This window comes from Saccopteryx leptura, chromosome 7 (genome assembly GCF_036850995.1).
Source record: "Saccopteryx leptura isolate mSacLep1 chromosome 7, mSacLep1_pri_phased_curated, whole genome shotgun sequence".
NCBI classification, from domain to species: domain Eukaryota; kingdom Metazoa; phylum Chordata; class Mammalia; order Chiroptera; family Emballonuridae; genus Saccopteryx; species Saccopteryx leptura.
Window position 1 is genome coordinate 43,878,571 of NC_089509.1, and position 20,540 is coordinate 43,899,110.

The 20,540-nt window shown below is 38.0% G+C and overlaps 1 protein-coding gene across 13 annotated transcripts in view; it reads left to right on the forward strand.

Moving 5' to 3' along the window:
• PKP4 (plakophilin 4) overlaps positions 1–20,540 on the forward strand; it is a 272,352-nt gene that overhangs the window by 201,455 nt on the left and 50,357 nt on the right. For 10 of the 13 annotated variants that reach the window (XM_066346708.1, XM_066346713.1, XM_066346710.1 and 7 more), the window contains 4 exons: positions 7,599–7,730; positions 7,841–8,031; positions 11,103–11,655; positions 18,833–19,021. In XM_066346708.1, coding sequence (XP_066202805.1) covers positions 7,599–7,730; positions 7,841–8,031; positions 11,103–11,655; positions 18,833–19,021 — 1,065 coding nt within the window. Of the gene's footprint in view, positions 1–1,108; positions 1,132–7,598; positions 7,731–7,840; positions 8,032–11,102; positions 11,656–18,832; positions 19,022–20,540 lie in introns of those variants that run through there. The other 3 variants (XM_066346711.1, XM_066346712.1, XM_066346715.1) reach the window with 2 other exon arrangements.

Genomic DNA, 20,540 nt, shown 5'->3' on the forward strand with positions numbered 1-20,540 from the left:
CATAAAATGTGTGGCATAATATAATCATTAAATCTGGACAGGGGTTAATTTTTCTTCTCTCTCTTCATTTATATGTTTGAAAACTAAAAAAAAAAAAAATTTAAGTACAAATTTTTTTAAACAAAGGGTTCAAAATATTGGAGTTAAAATAGTACATCAGAGTGGCATGTGTTAAAGCCAGCAAGCTATACTCTTCACAAAAATGGGACCAGCTCTGCGATAGAAGACTGGGTTTCCCAGCAGGTGGATGTTATTTGTGTTTTTACATTGTTGGACTTTTGTTAAATGAATGCTGGAGAGCAACATGACCTGCCCTGTGCTGGTTGTTTAGATCTCTACAGCTATCAGTGCGTGTGTGCATGGGTGGTAGCCACCAAGTAAGAATACTACTAGCATTTTGCTTTAGCAAACATGTATGAATGATTCTAAACCATCTATGTAGGATAGCCCAACATACCCCCAGAAAGCTTAAATAATGAGTTAGTGCTTTATAAAAAAAGTCAAATATCCAGTTTTAGCCTTTCACATTTTGTTTAATACAAACATGTCAAATATTTAAAATTTCTCATGCTTTTAGTATATGGGAAGAAATATTCTATTAACTATCTAAAAATAAAATAGAAATTGTCCAATCAGAAAGCTCCCCTTTTTCATTACCACCTTCTCAGCACACTGAGCCACACTTCCTTAGTTTAAAGTGGTTGCTTTGGAGAACGTCGGAAAGGCTGCCATCTATACCTCCACATTTTATTCTTATGCCAGAGTTAGTCTGCATTTAGCTTTATCTCAATAATCTTACCAAAAAGGATAATTCAGTAGAAAAGTACAGGAAAATCCTAGTTTCAGAAGACCATTCATTTCTTTTGATGGTAAATATGTATGGGTTTTTTTTAAGATCTTTATTTCTTTAACAATGTACTATCAAATATTCTCATTTCTATATTTAGTAACATTTTTCATAAAAGGAGTAAACTGTGTCTGAAAAAATTATTTTAGAGCGATTTTTGAGCACTTTTTAACTTTTATATCACAGTGAATCCCTTGTCATTTTTCAGCTGTCTCTATGGGGAGCAAGAGCCCGTGGCCTCTGACCCACTGCATATTCCATTCTGTGTTGGACACTTTGCATGTGTAATGCATTTCTTTTCATCTTTATAGTTTTAAACTTGTTTTTAAGTTCTCCTCTTAAAGGTATAAAGTATAAAGTTTTTATGGTTTATGTGATATCTGTATTTCAGTTGGTCCCCAGACTAAAAATACTTAATAAAATATTACATTAATATGACTGTTGATGTAAATTACTATTTTTTAAAAAATTATTTTTAATAATTTTGTATCGCTGAACAGAATTCAGGAATTTTAAAATATTTATAACCAGGAAATCTTTGTAGTAGCATATGAAACTAAAATGCTTCTCAGATATGTCATTGTTAGAAATCAAACAAAACAACTATACCAGTTTTTAAAAAGTTGGCTAAAACTACAAAATTGACTCCAGATAGATGAGCTTTTATAGAGGATTTCAAAGCAGACTAATTGATGTTTAAAGCAAAGTTTAAAGTGAACTAGAATTTACTTCATTAATGGTTTCTATTTTCCTAGGTCAGTGGTCAGCAACCGGCAGCTTGTGAGCCACATGCGGCTCTTTGGCCCCTTGAGTGCAGGAGCAAAGGCCAGCTTAGGAGTACCCTAATTGAGTTAATAACAATGTACCTACCTGTATTGTTTAAGTTTAGAAAATTAGGGTCTCGAAAGAAATTTCAATCGTTGTACTGTACTGTTGATATTTGGCTCTGTTGACTAATGAGTTTGCCGACCACTGTCCTAGGTTGCTCACACAACATTTTCTCCATGGGTAAAATTTCTAGAGCCATTTCCTTAATATTTAAAAACTAGTGTAAACATATGTAAAACCCAAGAACCTAGATGTACTCAAGAGAACCAGACTAGAAAGTTTCTGGAAACATGGTCTTCTGCCTATTCTCCCAAGTCTTTAGTTTCTGTTAAAACCCAACTTTTCAAGGATATTAGATGCTTATAGTAGTCTATATTTGAGCCAACAAACGGCAAGTATCTGAAATATTCTTAAAGTATCAGTCACTGTCCATCTTTATCTTCTGAAAACCAAAGAATGGTCTTATACGTATTGTTCTGTTACTCTATTTACATTTTCACTCTGAAAGGGTCTTTTTCCAATGATCTCATTCTCTTCTATAATAAGGTCACGTGTTGTAGGTTACCTAAGTTTTCTATATCTGAAATCTTACTGAGGGAGGAGTTTTTTCTGAACCATCCTCCAGGTCTCCTTTCATAATTTGGCAGAGAGCTTTATACTTCCTATCCATAGAAGGCACTGTCATATTTCTGCTGCTCTGTGGAAAGCAGACTCTTTCCTGAGCCTATGGTTCTACAGGAAGCAAGAGAACCACGGTCAAACAGGAAGTTGAGTTCCTATACAACAAAATTTTTTGCTCGTATTTTTTACAAAGTGCTACCCCTCTGCGTATGATAGCCTAAACTCAACTCATAGGCCAGAACTGGAAGAAATGTAACATACTCAGTTTCCTTAACTGCCAAGGAGAGTATTGTTTGTTTTAATATTGCATGCTATTACCATCCCAAGAGTCCTGCCACTATCTTTTATGTAAGGGTAGATCTCTGATACTATAGCAACTCAGGGGAGGCACAATGAGAATCTTACATAAGGTCATAGTGTCTGGACTGAAAGACTAGTTACAGGGATGTATATTCTAAAAATCTGCTTATCTCTGGGTTCCTGTTTCTATGGTGATTTTACACACAGTACAGACCTCCATCATTTTATATGGCATGAACAGAAAGACATATTAACAGAGAAATTTTAATCATTTGAATATATAATAATTCTTTAGAGAGGCCTTAGACTTTTTACAGAGCATATTTTTATTCAAACTTGCTATATATTTGGGAGTTACATCACAGAAAAGACAAAATAGTTCACTTTGTATTTAATCTTTTATTATGAGCTTAATGAGACAGATATACCAAATTTTCATAGCCCTACAGCACTATTGTTCCTTGCCCACTAACATTTTTCTTTAGCTGTAACCTTCTATTTTTCCTGCCTTTTAATTTTTTTGGTAATATTAAGACACTCATGAAATGTCACAGGCAAGAAGGACTGTGTTTCCAATAATCTTTCAGTCTTAAACACAGATGGAGATTATTTTATTCTACCTTGAAGCTTGTTCAAGTTCTATATTTTTAGACATACATTTTCTTGGAAAATGCTAATTTGATGTTTGAAAATGCCCCATAGTATATTTATGGTGTCCCAGAAAACATGTTTGTGATTTTCTTTAAAAAGGAACACATGTTCTTTGGTACACAGATTAAAGAAGTAGCATACATATTCTGTTTGTCATTTTTACTCATAAAAATATCTCTCAATTTCATGTTCTGATTGTGCTATATTACAACATGCCAACTAGTTAATTGTAGTTTACAGCATTGATCATGAAGATATTAACTGCATCCTGTCTGTGGTCTCTGGTAAATTTGACTAGGGTTTTCTTCTATTCCATACTGCAAATGCTTTTAAAAGACATTCACTTTAAAATAAAATTTCATAAATAATGCGTCATTAACAGTTGTGAACCTTACCATACTACAATACAACCAGGAGCACTTTCTTCAGTAATTCGGAAATGGGTTTTCTGTTTATCTGAGGTACGGTATCTGTGGGTACATACATTTGTGTGTATGTATAAAAGTTGTGAATAAAAGTCTTCAAAAAAATGTACATAATAGTAAAACTATTTTGAAAATATTTTAACGTAGTTTTAATGATGCTGAAGAGATTTAGTTTCTTTTTGTCTTTGTGGGTGCATGTGATCATTGGGTTCCGCTCGAGATGTAGAAAAATGACTAAAGACAGAATTCGTAGTGTAGAATTTGATTGTCTTATAGTTCATATTAAATAAATCTCTTGTGTCAACTTTTTAAAGCTTTATATTTTATATTTACTCATAGATAGGGCAGAAACCCTAACTGCCTGTCCTGTGAGCCCAGCTATTTAAATCTTCATGTTGGGTTTGGGAGACATGGGGATTTAGTAATTTACGGTCCTCATTAACCACCTCGATGTCCTCTTCTGTGTTTTGTTTTCTGAGGCCTTGCATTTAAAAATATAAGAAACAGGTACTAATATTTAGAGAGTACTTAGTTATATTACTTTGGGATAATTTTGTTTTTGTATTTTTTGCAGTTCCAATTCTGTTAAGTTTTATTGGGGTGACCAGCATAAAATCATGTAGGTCACAATTTGTGCTTGCTCTATTTATGGTTATTTTAAATAGCTTCTTGTAAGGAAAAGTTTAAATGAGCACAGTTTCTTGTCACATGGTTTTTGAGAAAGTGTTCCATTGAATGAAGAGACACAATTGCTAAGGTACATATTTCTAGGGTGCCTTTTTTTTTTTCCAGTATTTAAATAATAGCTCTCAATCATTTAAAAATAAAAGATTGAGGCATACACAGACTCTAATGGTTTCTGGTTTCCATGGTGATAATTTTCAGGTCCTGACACTGCATGCTAACTAGCGTTTGCAAGCCAAAGGCTTTGATGTATTGGTGTCCCAGGTTTTATTTTGTACTAAAACCGAAGCTAAAAGCTAACTAAACATTGTTTTCTTTTAAAAATACAGTACATTTTTCCATGTATGAGAATTCTTACAGCTACCACAGTGGTATTTCCTATCTCTAGTTTGTTGCTGTTTCACATTTGATTTTCTAGCGTCACTCTCTTGGAAGAAACAAAGGTGAACTGCTGCACACTCTGATTTCAGACCAGGCGCTCCAATTCCCTGTAAAAGTCTTCTAGCCATGCAAACTATATATTTTACATAATCCTAATAAAACTCCTTCAAGAGGTGCTACAAGAATGTTTAAAACTCGGAATCTCATGATAGAAGACTTACAAATGAAGCAGGTCACTCTATCAGCCTGATAGATACTTAGATCATGTTTCAACATGTACCAGGGAACCAATATACAATCTAATTTTTATTGAAATTCCAAACTTAAAAATTCAAAACTGACATGAATATACCACCAAAAAGTATACTGTCGAGTGATAAATCAGGAGATCGCTTGTTAGAACCTTATATTAAGAATGTCAGGCCCTGGCCGGTTGGCTCAGAGGTAGAGCGTCGGCCTAGCATGCGGAGGACCCGGGTTTGATTCCTGGCCAGGGCACACAGGAGAAGTGCCCATTTGCTTCTCCACCCCTCCGCTGCGCCTTCCTCTCTGTCTCTCTCTTCCCCTCCCGCGGCCAAGGCTCCATTGGAGCAAACATGGCCCGGGCGCTGGGGATGGCTCTGTGGCCTCTGCCTCAGGCGCTAGAGTGGCTCTGGTCGCAACATGGCGACACCCAGGATGGGCAGAGCATCGCCCTGGTGGGCAGAGCATCGCCCCATGGTGGGCGTGCCGGTGGATCCCGGTCGGGCGCATGCGGGAGTCTGTCTGACTGTCTCTCCCTGTTTTCCAGCTTCAGAAAAATGCAAAAAAAAAAAAAAAAAAAATGTCAGGGCCCTGGCCGGTTGGCTCAGTGGTAGAGCGTCGGCCTGGCGTGCAGAGGTCCCGGGTTCGATTCCCGGCCAGGGCACATAGGAGAAGCGCCCATCTGCTTCTCCACCCCTCCCCCTCTTCTTCCTCTCTGTCTCTCTCTTCCCCTCCTGCAGCCGAGGCTCCATTGGAGCAAAGATGGCCCGGGCGCTGGGGATGGCTCCTTGGCCTCTGCCCCAGGCGCTAGAGTGGCTCTGGTCACAACAGAGCGACGCCCCGGAGGGGCAGAGCATCGCCCCCTGGTGGGCTTGCTGGGTGGATCCCAGTCGGGCGCATGCGGGAGTCTGTCTGACTGTCTCTCCCCGTTTCCAGCTTCAGAAAAATACAAAAAAAAAAAAAAAAAAAGAATGTCAGTGAATTTTTCTGGAGGCTAGGAATCAAAACCTTGGATTGAATTTGACATCAAGTTGAAGGGTTATAATGTAGTGGGATTTCCCAGTTTTCCCATAAACCTTGTATTAACTTTCTGCACCAGTTGGATCAGCACCGCCTAAAAGTTTTACTGTCCTTCACATTGACAGACTTTATTGAATACAGTAAAGTAAAGCCGCAGCATAGTGCCAGGCAGAAATCAGCACCAGAGAAGCTTCTATTCTTACTGGACTTTGTTCAACGAATATTTACGGGGTTATCTGCTCAGTGTTAGGCACCTATCCTAAGCAACAGTATATAAAACAAAGTTCCTGCCCACATTGAGCTTATATTCTGGTGGTAAGGGATAGTTATAAGCGCTATAAAGAAGGGGCAAGCAGACCTCTTGTGATAAGTGGACACTGCTTAGACTTGACTTCCTTTAGGAATTTTTTCCTAAGCTCCTTTCCCTCAGATACTGTCATTTGTTCATTTCCTCTCCCTCTCCTTTCCCCTTAATCACACGCACACACCCTGTTTTCTCATAACTGCATTCCTAGGGCCTGGCATATATTTGGGCCTTAATAAATAGTTGAAAAAAGAAAGGAACATTGAAATCCTTAGGACTGTGTGTTAAACTCAGAATGTGACACAGACTTAATTTAAATCTTTGAAGTGAGAGTGAAGCAGAATTTCTGAAAAAAAAAAAAAAGTTTATCAACAGGATTAAATTTCAGAAAGGACTTAAGATAATCAAAACATGGACAAATATATTTTGAAGATACTAGAGAAAAGAGGGCATATTTGAATGAAATTGGGAAATGGTAATTTACACCTAAATTTACAGCATAAAAAACAAGTTAAAATAGGGGAAAAGGAGATCTTGTTTTTTAAATTTAAGATGCCAGAGTGGTACAGTTGACAACAAAATAAGATAAAGGGAGAAACTGATTTGGCTAGAGGAGAATAATCAGGTTAGATTTGTCTACATTCATGTAGAAAAAGACTAAAATAATAAAACAAATGGATAAGAAATTAAGGTTTCTTTTGTTAGCAACTCTGAAATAAGATATTACAATTCCATCATTTTTACAACTCCGAAATAAAGGTTCCCATTTTTGTAACTGAAAACTATGCAGTCCCATTGGTTTTAGATGAGATGGAACATGACATAAAAAGCTAGCCCCGTCTTCCGAGCTTTCATCGCCAGGCAGTGATGTGGACACTGTACAGGTTTTCACTCACGAGTTTGAGGTGTGGAGGGTCTTTTTAAATACAGTACTTAAATAGCGTCCTCACTCGGAGTGGTAAGGAAGTTTCTTGGAGGAAGTCTCCTGAGAGGCAAGTTTTCTAAGGAAGAACAGGGTCAGTTTTCAGATTTTAATTTAATACAGTGTATAAATTAATTTGAGGCTGACTCAGAATGACCAACATTCATGAAATTTAGGAAACTGTACTAATAAACACAATATATGGCACACCTTTGTATAGAAACGTCAAAATAATTGTGCAGTTTAAGGTGAAAATAGTCTTATATTAACATAAAGGTTATAATATGTTACTGCTAAATAACTGAACCTTTTTAGCAAGTTTTTATATATTATTATCCTGAGATTTATCTAATTAAATGTATCTTCTTACAGATGTGCCAAATCCTGGTGTGAACAAACCTAGAACTTCTGACGCTGTCCATCCCAACAACTATCTCATCAGGACGGAGCCTGAACAAGGAGCCCTCTATTCACCAGAACAGACATCTCTCCATGAAAGTGAGGGTCTGTTGTATTATCTTTTAAATATTAGATTTTATTTTACTATTTTATTTTAGAAAATGATCATTGGAAGTGCAAAATAAAGATATTTGCTGTTCGTTTCATTCGTATAGGATCATTGGGTAACTCGAGAAGTTCAACACAAATGAATTCTTATTCCGACAGTGGATACCAGGAAACAGGAAGTTTCCACAACAGCCAAAACTTGAGTAAGGCAGATAATAGACCACAGCATTCATTTATAGGATCAACTAACAACCATTTGGTGAGGAATTCAAGAGCTGAAGGACAAACACTGGTTCAGGTAAAACAAATACATCAAGATTCTTATAAAGAAATACCCTCCTGATAGACTGTATAAGTTTTTTTTCTTTTAAGCAAATATGTATGTACAATTTTGAATTTATAGAATGGATAGCAGACTCATTTAACACTGCAAATCTATGGTGTTACGGAATTTTTAAGTATGAAACTTAAAAATACATTAATTTCTTTTAATTAGCTCCTATTAATGAATTCTGATAAATGCCACACACAGGAGAGTAATTCTTTTGAAAGCAGTAAGTTCTGCATGAGGGGAGGACTCCAGTGGGAGCGAGAGAGAACTAGGTAGCGTGTTGTAGTCCCTGAGGAGTTACAAGTTCCTAACACAGCTAGAACTAAAATACGCTATAGAGCCTGAGAGGCCAGAGCACCGTCTCCATACCTGCGTAAGATGGCGTGGGCCTAGTCTAACCAAAGCTTTTACCTTCACCAATGGAATTGTTCCCTGAAAACACATTTCTTTCCTATGCTAGCATATAGATAGATATTCCTGCCTATAGATGCCATAACTTAACCATTCTGTTAAGTTAGAGTTTTTTAACTTGATAATAAAAAAATAGTAATATTACATATGCATTTATAAAAAGTCTTAGCTCCTGAATTATTGCCATTTTATTCTGATCAGTCTACCAGCATATTCCAGAATTAGTAGAAACAGCAGGAGTCCTGAGTGTCAGTAATCAGTGAGGATAACTATCCGTCCCAATACCTCAGTGATTTCTCTGGAGCTGAAAAATGGCAAGATGATAAGAGAGTTAGGTGAACATTAATCTTCCCATCATGTAATATAGGAAGCCCTGAAGGTAGCACAGCAGTCGGCCGGTTTCCCAGTGCCAGTGGAGAAACAAAACGACTTCAGCTCAACAGTTTAGGGAACAATATCAAATAGTGAGAAACATTTCTATTTTAAGACAAACACAAATGTAGTGCATCAGGTTTTAAGCTAAAACAAATCTTGTGCCTATAGCAATCTACTTCAAACTACACCCCCAGTCCTCAGATTTTACATTTACTCCTTTGCTGGTAGGAATGCTTTGATGGAAAAATTTGAGACACTTTAGACCAGTAGTAGTCAACCTGGTCCCTACCGCCCACTAGTGGGCATTCCAGCTTTCATGGTGAGCGGTAGCGGAGCAACCAAAGTATAAATAAAAAGATAGATTTAACTATAGTAAGTTGTTTTATAAAGATTTATTCTGCCAAACTTAGCGAAAATTCGACAGAAAGTACTTGGTAAGTAATTATTATTATGTGCTTTAACTTGCTGTAACTCTGCTTTATAAATTTTATAAAGTAAAGTTACTTAGATACTTTATAAATCACCGTTACTGTGGAACCAGTGGGTGGTTAGAAAATCTTACTACTAGCAGAGATACAGAAGTGGGCGGTAGGTATAAAAAGGTTAACTACCCCTGCTTTACACTAAGTACTTACAGGAGTTCATCTCTTAGGTAAATTTCTGTCAGCAGATACGAAGTCATACTTTTGAATAATTATCTTAACTACAGAAATGGTCTCCTTTTTCCTCTAAAAGTGGACATGCTACCATTTTTTTTTTTCTTTAATTGCAGTAAGATGATTTTGTTCCTATAGCCAAAGAATGAAGTTGCAAAGGGTGGGGATGATTCTCTAAAACTTAATTTTGTATAGTCTGGACAATACATTTTCTAGCTATCAGGGCCAACTGTCATCCCATTTTGATATAAAGAGTTCATATGTGGAATTTTCTTACTTTTAGCACTATTAATAAACACCAAGCACAGATTTTAATTTACTGTCTACTAATTTTTAAACCCCCTCTTTCTTGCCTTGTTGCTTATCTGCAATTCTCTTCCCTCCTCAGATCCTCTACTCTTCACAACTGTGCTTTTCCAGAATTGAGTCTGAACACAGCAGGTCTCACAGCAGGTGCTCAGCCAGCCCAGTAGCTTGTGACACCTGGAGACTAAGCATGCTTTCTCTTATGACATCTAGTAGTGTACAGACTTCTTATCCTTGTTTTCTTCCATTATTGCCCCAACTAAAAGTGACAGGCGGTTGATGACAACTGTATTCTAACAATCATTAAGGCAATGCAGAACAGCCTGGTTCTTGCCTTGTGACCCAGAGCCTGGTGTCTGTCTCCCATGCCTGTTCCCAGTCCAGCCAGTATTCTTCGTTGTTATACTGCATTGAGAAAGGGAGCCAACACTCAATGTTTGCAAGAGTCTACGGATTCATAGAAGGACCAACCTTGGCAGAAATGTTTCTCATTTCTCATTCTGGTCTTTTCCAGCTGGCTAGGCTGAGAGACTTTGGCATTCTGTGGGAACAGATTTTGGGGTATTTGTATCTCTTTAAATCCACAACTAAAAATATGAGCTCATAGATTAAAGGAGGTAGGAAGAAATGGCTGAGATCACTAGAAGCCATACTAGAGCTAAAAGAAAAGACAATTTGGCTACAGCACCTGTGCAAACAAGCTGTCCCTTGAGAGTAAATTCACAGAGAGGTTTGGACCCCAGGCCCTGTCCAAACGTTCATTTATTCTGCATTGAAAGAACACATTCAGTTTGTTAATGGGGCCAATTATAGATGCTCCTCTAGCTACATTAGATTGATGTATTTTTTTAAAAAAATGTTTTTGTTTTATAGAAACGCATTATTACCTTGTCCAAACTTTGACTCACAGGGAACAAAGCAGGTGCATTGCTCCAGTGCTGCCTCTCACTTGCAATACAGCACTTGTGTGTTGTGAAAAGTGCATAGGCAAGAGGGTAACACATGTAAAGACAAAAGAACAAGGAATATCAGATATCTTTCAATCTCTCTTTACTGGTCAATTTTATTATTCTGAAGTGGGGAGGTAGAAATTATGCCACCCCAAAAAAGGTGAGTCTAAGCAAAACACAATAAGGAAATACTAAGATCTAGCTCTAAGCATAAGTGGGAAATGAAATGTAGATGCTTAAACCAGTGACGTTGCAGTGAGCTATGTGCATTTTTTTTCTGTGATGACAATGAACACAAAACCCTGGATAAACCCATTCTCTTTTTTCCCCCTTTCATCAGCCATCAGTAGCCAATCGGGCCATGAGAAGAGTTAGTTCAGTTCCATCTAGAGCACAGTCTCCTTCTTATGTTATCAGCACAGGCGTGTCTCCTTCAAGGGGGTCACTGAGAACTTCTCTGGGTAGTGGATTTGGCTCTCCATCAGTGACCGACTCCCGACCACTGAACCCCAGTGCATATTCCTCCACCACGTTACCTGCTCAGCGGGCAGCATCTCCGTTCTCTGCACAGAGACCCGCCTCCCCAGCAGCTGTACGCAGGATTGGGTCCAGCACCTCCCGGCAGACCTCCAATCCCAACGGACCAACCCATCAGTACCAAACCACCGTCAGAGTGGGGTCCCCACTAACCCTGACAGATGCACAGACTCGAGTAGCTTCCCCGTCCCAAGGCCAGATGGGGTCGTCATCCCCCAAACGCTCAGGGATGACCGCTGTACCCCAGCATCTGGGACCTTCACTGCAAAGGACTGTTCACGACATGGAACAGTATGGACAGCAGCAGTATGACATTTATGAGAGGATGGTTCCACCTCGGCCAGACAGCCTGACGGGTGAGTACAAGTGACAGCACTCTATAAAGTCCAGTGAGGAGTGAGGAAATCTCCGAACCTTCACTGAAACAGAGCATGATAACGTGGAAAAGCTCACGTGTTCATCTCAGAATTTCTACTGCAGATTTCGGGCTTACTTGTCTTCCAGGCTCTATAATTCATATCACCAGAACTCTTCTGCAATCAGTACATTTTTCCCTTTCACAATATTAGGATATAAAGGTTCTTTTTGCATTTTAGTAGTATGGTTGGAGGAATTCTAAGCTGTTTAAGTGTTTTTTTTGTTTTGTTTTGTTTTTTGTCTTGTGTGTGTTTTTTTAGAGAGAGGGAAGAAGAAAGAGGAACATTGATTTGTTGTTCCACTTATATTTGCATTCATTGGTTGATTCCTGTCTGAGCCCATACCAGGGTTCAAACCTGCAACCTTGGCATATTAGGACAATGCTCTAACCGAGTTGCCTGGCCAGGGCCAGGATTTGATTTGGTTTGGTTTGGTTTGATTTTTTTAAAGTGAGAGGAGGGGAGACAGTGAGACAGACACCCACATGCACCCTAACTGGGATCCACCCAGCAATCCCAGTCTGGGGCCGAGGCTCAAATCAGCTGAGCTGTTTTTCATGTCTGAGGCTGATGCTCAGACCAACCAAACTATCCTCAGCACCAGGGGCTAATGCCAAACCAGTCGAACCACTGGCTGCAAGAGGGGAAGAAAGCGGCTAGAGAGAAGCAGGTTGTCGCTTCTCCTGTGTGCCCTGACTGGGAATCAAACCTGGGACATTCATACGCCAAGCTCTATCCACTGAGCCAGCTGGCCAGAATCTTGTTTTCTTAATGAAAGATTTTTCATCAATTAGGCCTACCTATACCCAAATCCGTAAGTTATATTAAAAGGTGGTATCAAAATATCTGTTTAGCCTGACCAGGCGGTGGTGCAATGGATAGAGCGTCAGACTGGGATGTGGAAGACCCAGGTTCAAGACCCCGAGGTTGCCAGCTTGAACACGGGCTCATCTGGTTTGAGCAAAAAGCTCACCAGCTTGAGCCCAAAGTCACTGGCTCGAGCAACGGGTTACTTGGTCTGCTGAAGACCTGCGGTCAAGACACATATGAGAAAGCAATCAATGAACAACTAAGGTGTTGCAACACACAACGAAAAACTGATTGATGCTTCTCATCTCTCTGTCCCTGTCTATCCCTCTCTCTGACTCTCTCTCTCTCTGCCTCAAAAAAAAAATCTGTTTAAATATCAATTTTTTAAAAATATAGACTAGAAAATTGACTGCTCTGTGGTGGTACAGTGGATAGAACATTGACCTGGAACACAGAGGTCGCTGGTCCAAAATCTTGGGCTTGCCCAACACATATGACAAGCAATAAGCAAGCAATGAACAGCTAAAGTAAAGCAAACTAGCCTGACCTGTGGTGGCGCAGTGGATAAAGCATTGACCTGGAATGCTGAGGTCGCCGGTTCGAATCCCTGGGCTTGCCCAGTCAAGGCACATATGGGAGTTGATGCTTCCTGCTCCTCCCCTCCCTCTCTCCCCCTTCTCTAAAATGAATAAATAAAATCTTTAAAAAAATTAAAAAAAATAAAGTAAAGCAAACTATATGCCTGCCCCACCCCAATAAAAACCCATTGTACAAATATTTTTAATTTAAAAAGTGTGTGTGTGTGTGTATGTGTATGTGTGTGTGTGTGTGTAGAATATAGATTTTCTCACCTACTGCTTTGATTTTAGCTTCCCACCACAAAGCTCTTAGGAATCACTTTCAAATGCCACTTAGATTAAATCAGAAAGACACCAGCCAGGTTCCTGGTACTGCAGCCATTTCCTTCAGGTTATTTTCATGGAGGGTTTGCCACATAATATGTAGACATGGTCTTCATTAAAATGAAATTTACCTTCAACTACTGTTTTAAATTATATATTTTTAAGTAATACACATTACTTTGCACAATATATATACAATGGTAAAAAAAAATTGAAGCCATACAAGAAAATACAAAATGAGAAGGGAAAGTCTCAAGTTTCTCTCTATCCTTACCCAGTCCCACTTGCTAGTTTAGATGTCTTCCAGAATGTTTGCTTAAATATGTAAGTGTATATACATTACATACAAATATGCTCACATTGTGTTTTTATATTGATGGGATTCTGTAATATGTATCTTTTTTCATAGGTCTCAGAGCTTTACTTCACTAAATAGATTCCTAGGACCCATTTTTATAGATATATTATAATTTATTTAATCACTTCCCTCATAATAGACATTCACGTTGTTTTTCTTTTTTGGCTATTAGAGACAATGATGCAATATACATTTATTGTTATTCCTGCATATCACACATAAATACTAAGATAACCATGGGATCCATTACTTGAAGTAGAATTGCTTGACCAAAATCTGTTGTTCTTAAAGAAATATTATCAAATTGTCGTCTAGGAATATGACGCACATTTATCTTTCCACCACTAGTTTAAGTGAGCCTGTTTCCTTATACCTTCACTAGCACTACATATTGTCAAAATGTTTCATTTTGCCAATTGGTAGGCAAAACTGTACCTTACTGTTGTAAATGGCCTTTACTGAGTTATACCAAAGGTTGAAGATTTCATGTTTATCAGACATTTATTTTCTGCAAACCACAAGGTCAGATCTTTTGTCTATTTTTATAAGTTGTCAAGCTTTTTATACTTGAAATAAATTAGTCCCTTGTAATATACTTTCCAAGGATTTCTCCCATTTTGTAATTTGTCTTTTGACTTTGTTTTTTGTATTTCTTATTCATAGTTTTTAATATTTTTGTGTAGTAAAATGAATATCCTTTCCTTATGGCCTCTGGGAAAGGTAAAGCCTTTTTGAGACTTATTAATTGAATAGTTTTGCATGAAGAATTAATATTGTACTTGATTTTGAGCTCAAAGCAATTCCTAGTGGAGAAACCACCTCTTTTCATTCAGCCATCAGAGACATGTACTTGGCTTAGCTGTTTTCTGGCATGCCTCTGAAAAGTATGCAACTTGTTTTGAAATTGTCTCCCAAGGAAACCTTAAAAGATAAATAATTCTGAGGATTTCTATATTCCTCCCCGTGTACGTGTAGAACAGCTGTGCAGTAACCTGTGTTTGTGAAGAGTGCAGTGGAAAGCAAGCACATAGCACTGTCTCCATGCTGACCCTCGGGTTTAAAAAGTCGGCTTCTCTGACAATGCAGGTGCAATTGGACTTCATGATTGAATGGGGAAATATTATACCTAGCCTATCACAGATGTTTTTCCTATAATGCTACAGTCTTGAGAAGAAGCAAAAGGTTTCCTTAAAAATGTTTTCCATCATCTATCTGCCCACTTATTCTGAATGTGGATTCTATTTTGTGAATTTCCTTTTTTATTCTTATTTCAGAAAGTGATATATTTGCTATTGTTCTTGATTTCAAAGGATTAATAACCAGCCTATTGACAACCCTAAAGCAGTATTTTATAAAATTTTGAGACACTTGGGTATTTGCTGGTCATAACTTAAATCAGGGGTCTCAAACTCGCGGCCCGCGAGCCTCATGCGGCCCGCCCACCAATTTTGTGCAGCCCGCAGACTGGCCCGCAGACTAACCCACGAAGTTTGATTAGTCTGCAGGCTGCACAAAATTGGTGGGCGGGCCGCGAGTTTGAGACTCCTGATAAATGATGATATAATACATGTATAACTTAATTCTTACAAAAAAAAATGTCCAAAAATATTCATGTCAGTATAATCATAGCATGTCAAGAAAAGTTTGAAGAATACAAAGAATTCATATTTGGAAGATAAATTTGTTTATTTCCAATATCTTAAATATTAAAGTTTTAAATCACAGGGAATATATCATTGTAATATGTAAACTAATTTGTATTTGTGAAATTGCAAATAGAAACTATTGGGTAGATAAATATTGTTGGGGAAGACCAGTGGGTTTTTTTATTGTTTGGAGGGGGAAATAATCTGTAGAAATACTTGTGGAAAAATTACTTCTAGTAACAATTATACCGTGTGTTCGTAAAGTCATGGTGCACTTTTGACGGGTCACAGGAAAGCAACAAAAGACGATAGAATTGTGAAGTCTGCACCAAATAAAAGGAAAACCCTCCCAGTTTCTGTAGGATGATGTGGCAGCATGTGCGCATGCACAGATGATGACGTAACACCATGTATGCAGTGGAGCAGCCCATGGCCATGCCAGTCAAGGTGTGGACGATACAGAGGAAAGTTCAGTGTGTTCTGTGGCTCACTAAATTCGAATCCGTGACCAAAGTGCAATGTGAATATCGGCGCGTTTATAACGAAGTGCCATGACATTAATCGCTTAAAACAGAATCACAGAGGTTATTCACTCTGTTACATCAGACGTCCTTACCTGTGTGTGGCAAGAGCTTCACTATAGTTTGGATGTGTGTAGGGCAACAAATGGAGCCCACATCAAACTGCACTAAATAGGTATGAAACTGGGAGAGTTTTCCTTTTATTTGGTGCAGATTTCACATTTCTATCGTCTTTTGTTGCTTTCCTGTGACCGGTCAAAAGTGCACCATGACTTTACGACACACTGTAGAACATAATTACTTGTCTTCCAGTTCAAACAATAGTAAATAAGAGTGGACTTTCTGCACATAATCATTTAACTTAATCTGTAGAGGCTATATAATTTTGTATTTTTTAAATGTTAATCTCTATGTCTTACTTCATACATGAACAGATAAAAATAGTAACAGTCACTGTTATGTTATTAACCAAGATTTATAATATAAAGAAAGTACTACATCTCACTATAACTGTCTTTTATTTCCCATAAAAATAAAAATCTGTCACATGTGGTAATTTCATCTCACTAATAGTCCTATGACAAGTGAATATTTACTGGATACTTTTTTTTTTTTTTTAATTTTTAGATACTTCATTCAGTTCTCAATTCTTAAACGTTACGTGTTTTTAAAGCCACTATTAAGAGCAATAAAGGGTCCTGCTTCATATATTTCATGCCTTGGGGACTCAGTTGTTTTTTTTTCTTTCTGTTCTCAATGAAGTGACCCTTCTTTACTGGATACTTTTAATAGTTATTAAGATCACTTAGTTAAACTTTCCCATGAAATTGTAGTAGATGCTTACAATAGTTTTCATGCTGTATGGATTCCAGTGAAGGGTCCAGCCAGATCCTTGCACCCTATGAATATAACATTCTGATAATGGCACAGAATGCTTTGTTCTTATCTCACAAAACCATGGGGTGGTGAGGCCACCACCAGTGCTTGGCTTGCCTTTGCCCAAGTGTGAGTGATGTTCAGAATGTCAGTGAATCAAGAGTGTTTTGTGACTCCACTGAGTGTTAACATAGCACCTTGTATTGATAAGATTACCAAGGACTAACTATTTATCTGCCTCCTTTATGTCACCATTAATAATAAACAGTGCCTGCCCTTATGTTCAAGATACCCATGGGCTCTTTAAAAAAAATGGAACTTATACTCTGCTAAGAAGAATGAGAAATCTGCCAGTGAATAAAAAGCTGAAATCCTCAAGTGAGAACTTTTAGATAGCAATCATAATATCATCTTTAGAATTACATTGGCTTCCATGGACCCCTGGTGGGCTAACCTTGCTCTTTAATTTTATGTTTGCAGAGGGCTCTGTTGAGTTTAAGGTTTCTCACAGCACTTCTCCTTGACCCCTGAGGGCTAGCCACGTCCCATGCTGAGTGTGCAGTGCTGGAACCCTGACCTGGGGCTTTCAGCCCTACCAGCAAGTACCTTTGATGGAGATAAATCACGTTTCTTTTGGGGCTCTCATTTTCCTTGGTTTTGAAATGAGGTTTGGCTGGATAATCTCCCGATTATAAATTGATCCAATCTCGTGATCTTCATTTTAGCAAGTGGGAGGCCAATAGCTAAAGCCCACATTGATGCATTTAGTTTGTCTCCATGTCACATTGCTGTCTAGGGTGGGTAATATCATTTATTTTAGAAGCTTTATGTATTAACTTTCTTGCTACCCCTCAGTAAGCAACATATAATTGTCACTCACATTCTGGACCATTTGCTTTTAGTTGTGATATGATTAACTGAGATTATAGGATATGAATGATGCTGTCTTTTTATAATTAGTTACTGTGTTAATTATTTGCAATCATTTTAAAAGCAAATATATGCTGACTGACTAGATATGTTTGTGCTTTCTCTTGTTCATATTTGGAATGTAACTAACTGTAGCTGTTGTTCTCACCAAGTAACAGATTTTACTTACTAATCATGGCGAATTACAAACTTCTGAGCATCATAATGTAGAATATACTAATTTACTTTTGTTAAGAAAATAAAATACGTGGGTTTAAAATCTACCTTTTTATCATGAGTCCCATGTGTCAACATTAGTTACTAGCAATTTGAATGACAAAATATTTCAAATGATTTAATATTTGTGTATTAACTTTGTACTTTTCTTTTACATTGGAAAGCAGGTAAATGAGAATCTGGTATGTGGGTTCCTGTAGAAGCAACTGTTTTGTTTTTTAAGAAAAAATGAAAATTGGAGTGATAATAGTCAAATAATACTTAATAAGTGTCATTAATTCACTGATAATATTCCAAACTTTTTAACAAAATTTTATGTTTTTCTGTAAAAATCACGAGTGAATTCATTGAGACAAATTCCAAAACAGTGCTTGACCATCAGCTTTTACTAAGCACTGTTATGTAGGTGCTGTCTCAGGCGGTGGGATTTAAAGAGGTGTGGGACCTGGTGGGCCCTGCCCCCTATGAGCTAAGTGTATACTTGGTAAAACAAGGCAATTCTGCAGGGCAAAAAAAGAGACTGGCATGAGTCATTGTATATATATGTTTTTAACACTGAAAATCATATAAAGGTAGAAGAGGACATTCTCTTTTTGGTCACAATAAAATAGCTTATGTTTGGGAGGAATACATTTCAGAGTATCAAAAAACATTTAATAATTTTTCCTGCTGCCAAGAGAAAATTTTATCCTAAAAATGTATATGTTCTCTTCGTATCTGGCATCCTTCCCTTATAAAATTTACTAGATTTGTTGTTTTGACTTAACATTTGATCCTATTGGTTAGGATTTTCATTAGGGCTTTTAATCTCACCACAATTTTCTCATTTTCTTACTGATAAAATTTTTCTGCCTCTAGGCCTACGGAGTTCCTATGCTAGTCAGCACAGCCAGCTTGGACAAGACCTTCGTTCAGCTGTGTCTCCCGACTTGCACATCACTCCTATATATGAGGGGAGGACCTATTACAGCCCAGTGTACCGCAGCCCAAACCATGGAACTGTGGAGCTCCAAGGGTCACAGACAGCGCTGTATCGCACAGGCTCAGGTGGGCGTCAGCTGGGATCACAGTGCCCATTTGGTTGTCAGAAAAGCGGCTCTGCTGTGACAGCAGGTCAATACACACTAGAACAGAAGTTCATTTCGTACCTATTTTAGGTGATATATTTTTACCTTAGCTCAATCTAATCAAGTAATATAGTGATTATAATGTGAATTCACACGTAAGTTTATGGAGCTATAAATCTGACTGCCCCTGGGTTAGAACCATGTCAGATATAGAAAGGAAAGCCTTTGTTGGAATATTTCTTTGTCATTTTTGTTGCCTGGAATGTGTATTTGGAAAAAATCCCTATGTGACTTACTTGGCTATCTTTGACTTAGCATGTGTGTAGTCCAAGTATATTTGATGTTACTCTTTTTTAGATAATGGATTTCCTCTGAATGCTTAAGTATGGAATATGGAATATTCTTTACAGTGGACTCAATCTGGGACAGAATGCAAGAAAGCCATTTATAAACATAGGGAGCTGGTACACTGCCCTCACATTTACCCTCACCGTAGTGGCTGATGGACTGAAGCTATAGCCCGTGGCCACATAAGCTGTCAGATTGTGCACCAGTCTCGCTCATGGAATCTCCGGTGGTCCGTTCTTTCAAAACAAAACAAAATAATAATACAGGTTTATTAACATGCCCACAAGTGAACTCCAAGTAGCACTGATATGCCCTTAAAGCACATACTAGGAGAAATACCACCCAGAACACAGGGAGCATAAAGACTATTTGAAATGGATCTTTGTGAAAACTGACAGTTTGGTTCACTGCAGGATTTTTCTTCTAGTAGAATGTACCAATTTTTAGTGGTTAGTGTAAAAATATTTCACTTATTGGTATATTCTGTATTTTCTTTAATAAGATTAAGAAATAATGTTATTAAAACCTTTTAATTGCAGAAATAAACTGCTCACAAAAATTAGAGGATATTCTATCACTTCATTTTAATTTTGAAATATCCCCCAATTTTTTGTGAGCAGTGTAGTATGTATAAAATCACTGGTGAAATGCCTACTGCAATAATTAGGAAATAAATGTTATATACAGTGTACAATACCTTGATACATAACATCATGCAATAATTTAAAGGAAAAAATAATAATAATAATTTAAAGGAGTAGCTATGTAAGAATTTGACATACCAGTCTTTGTTCTTGTGAAATGATGTTTTCAAGTTATCCAAATCCACACTGGCCAGTTGGCTCAGCAGTAGAGTGTCAGCCCGGTATGTGGAAGTCCAGGGTTCAATTTCCAGTCAGGGCACACAGAAGCAGTGACCATCTGCTTCTCCACCTCTCCCTCCCCCTTCTGTCTTACTCTCTCTCACTCTCTCTCTCTCTCTCTCTCTCTTTCTCTCTTCCCGTTTGTTCACCTCCCGCAGCCATGGCTCAAGTGGTTCTAATAAGTTGGCCCTGGGTGCAGTGGATAGCTCCACGGTCTCACCTCAGGCACTAAAACAGCTCAGTTGCCAGGCAAAGGAACAATGTCCCAGATAGGCAGAGAATCGCCCC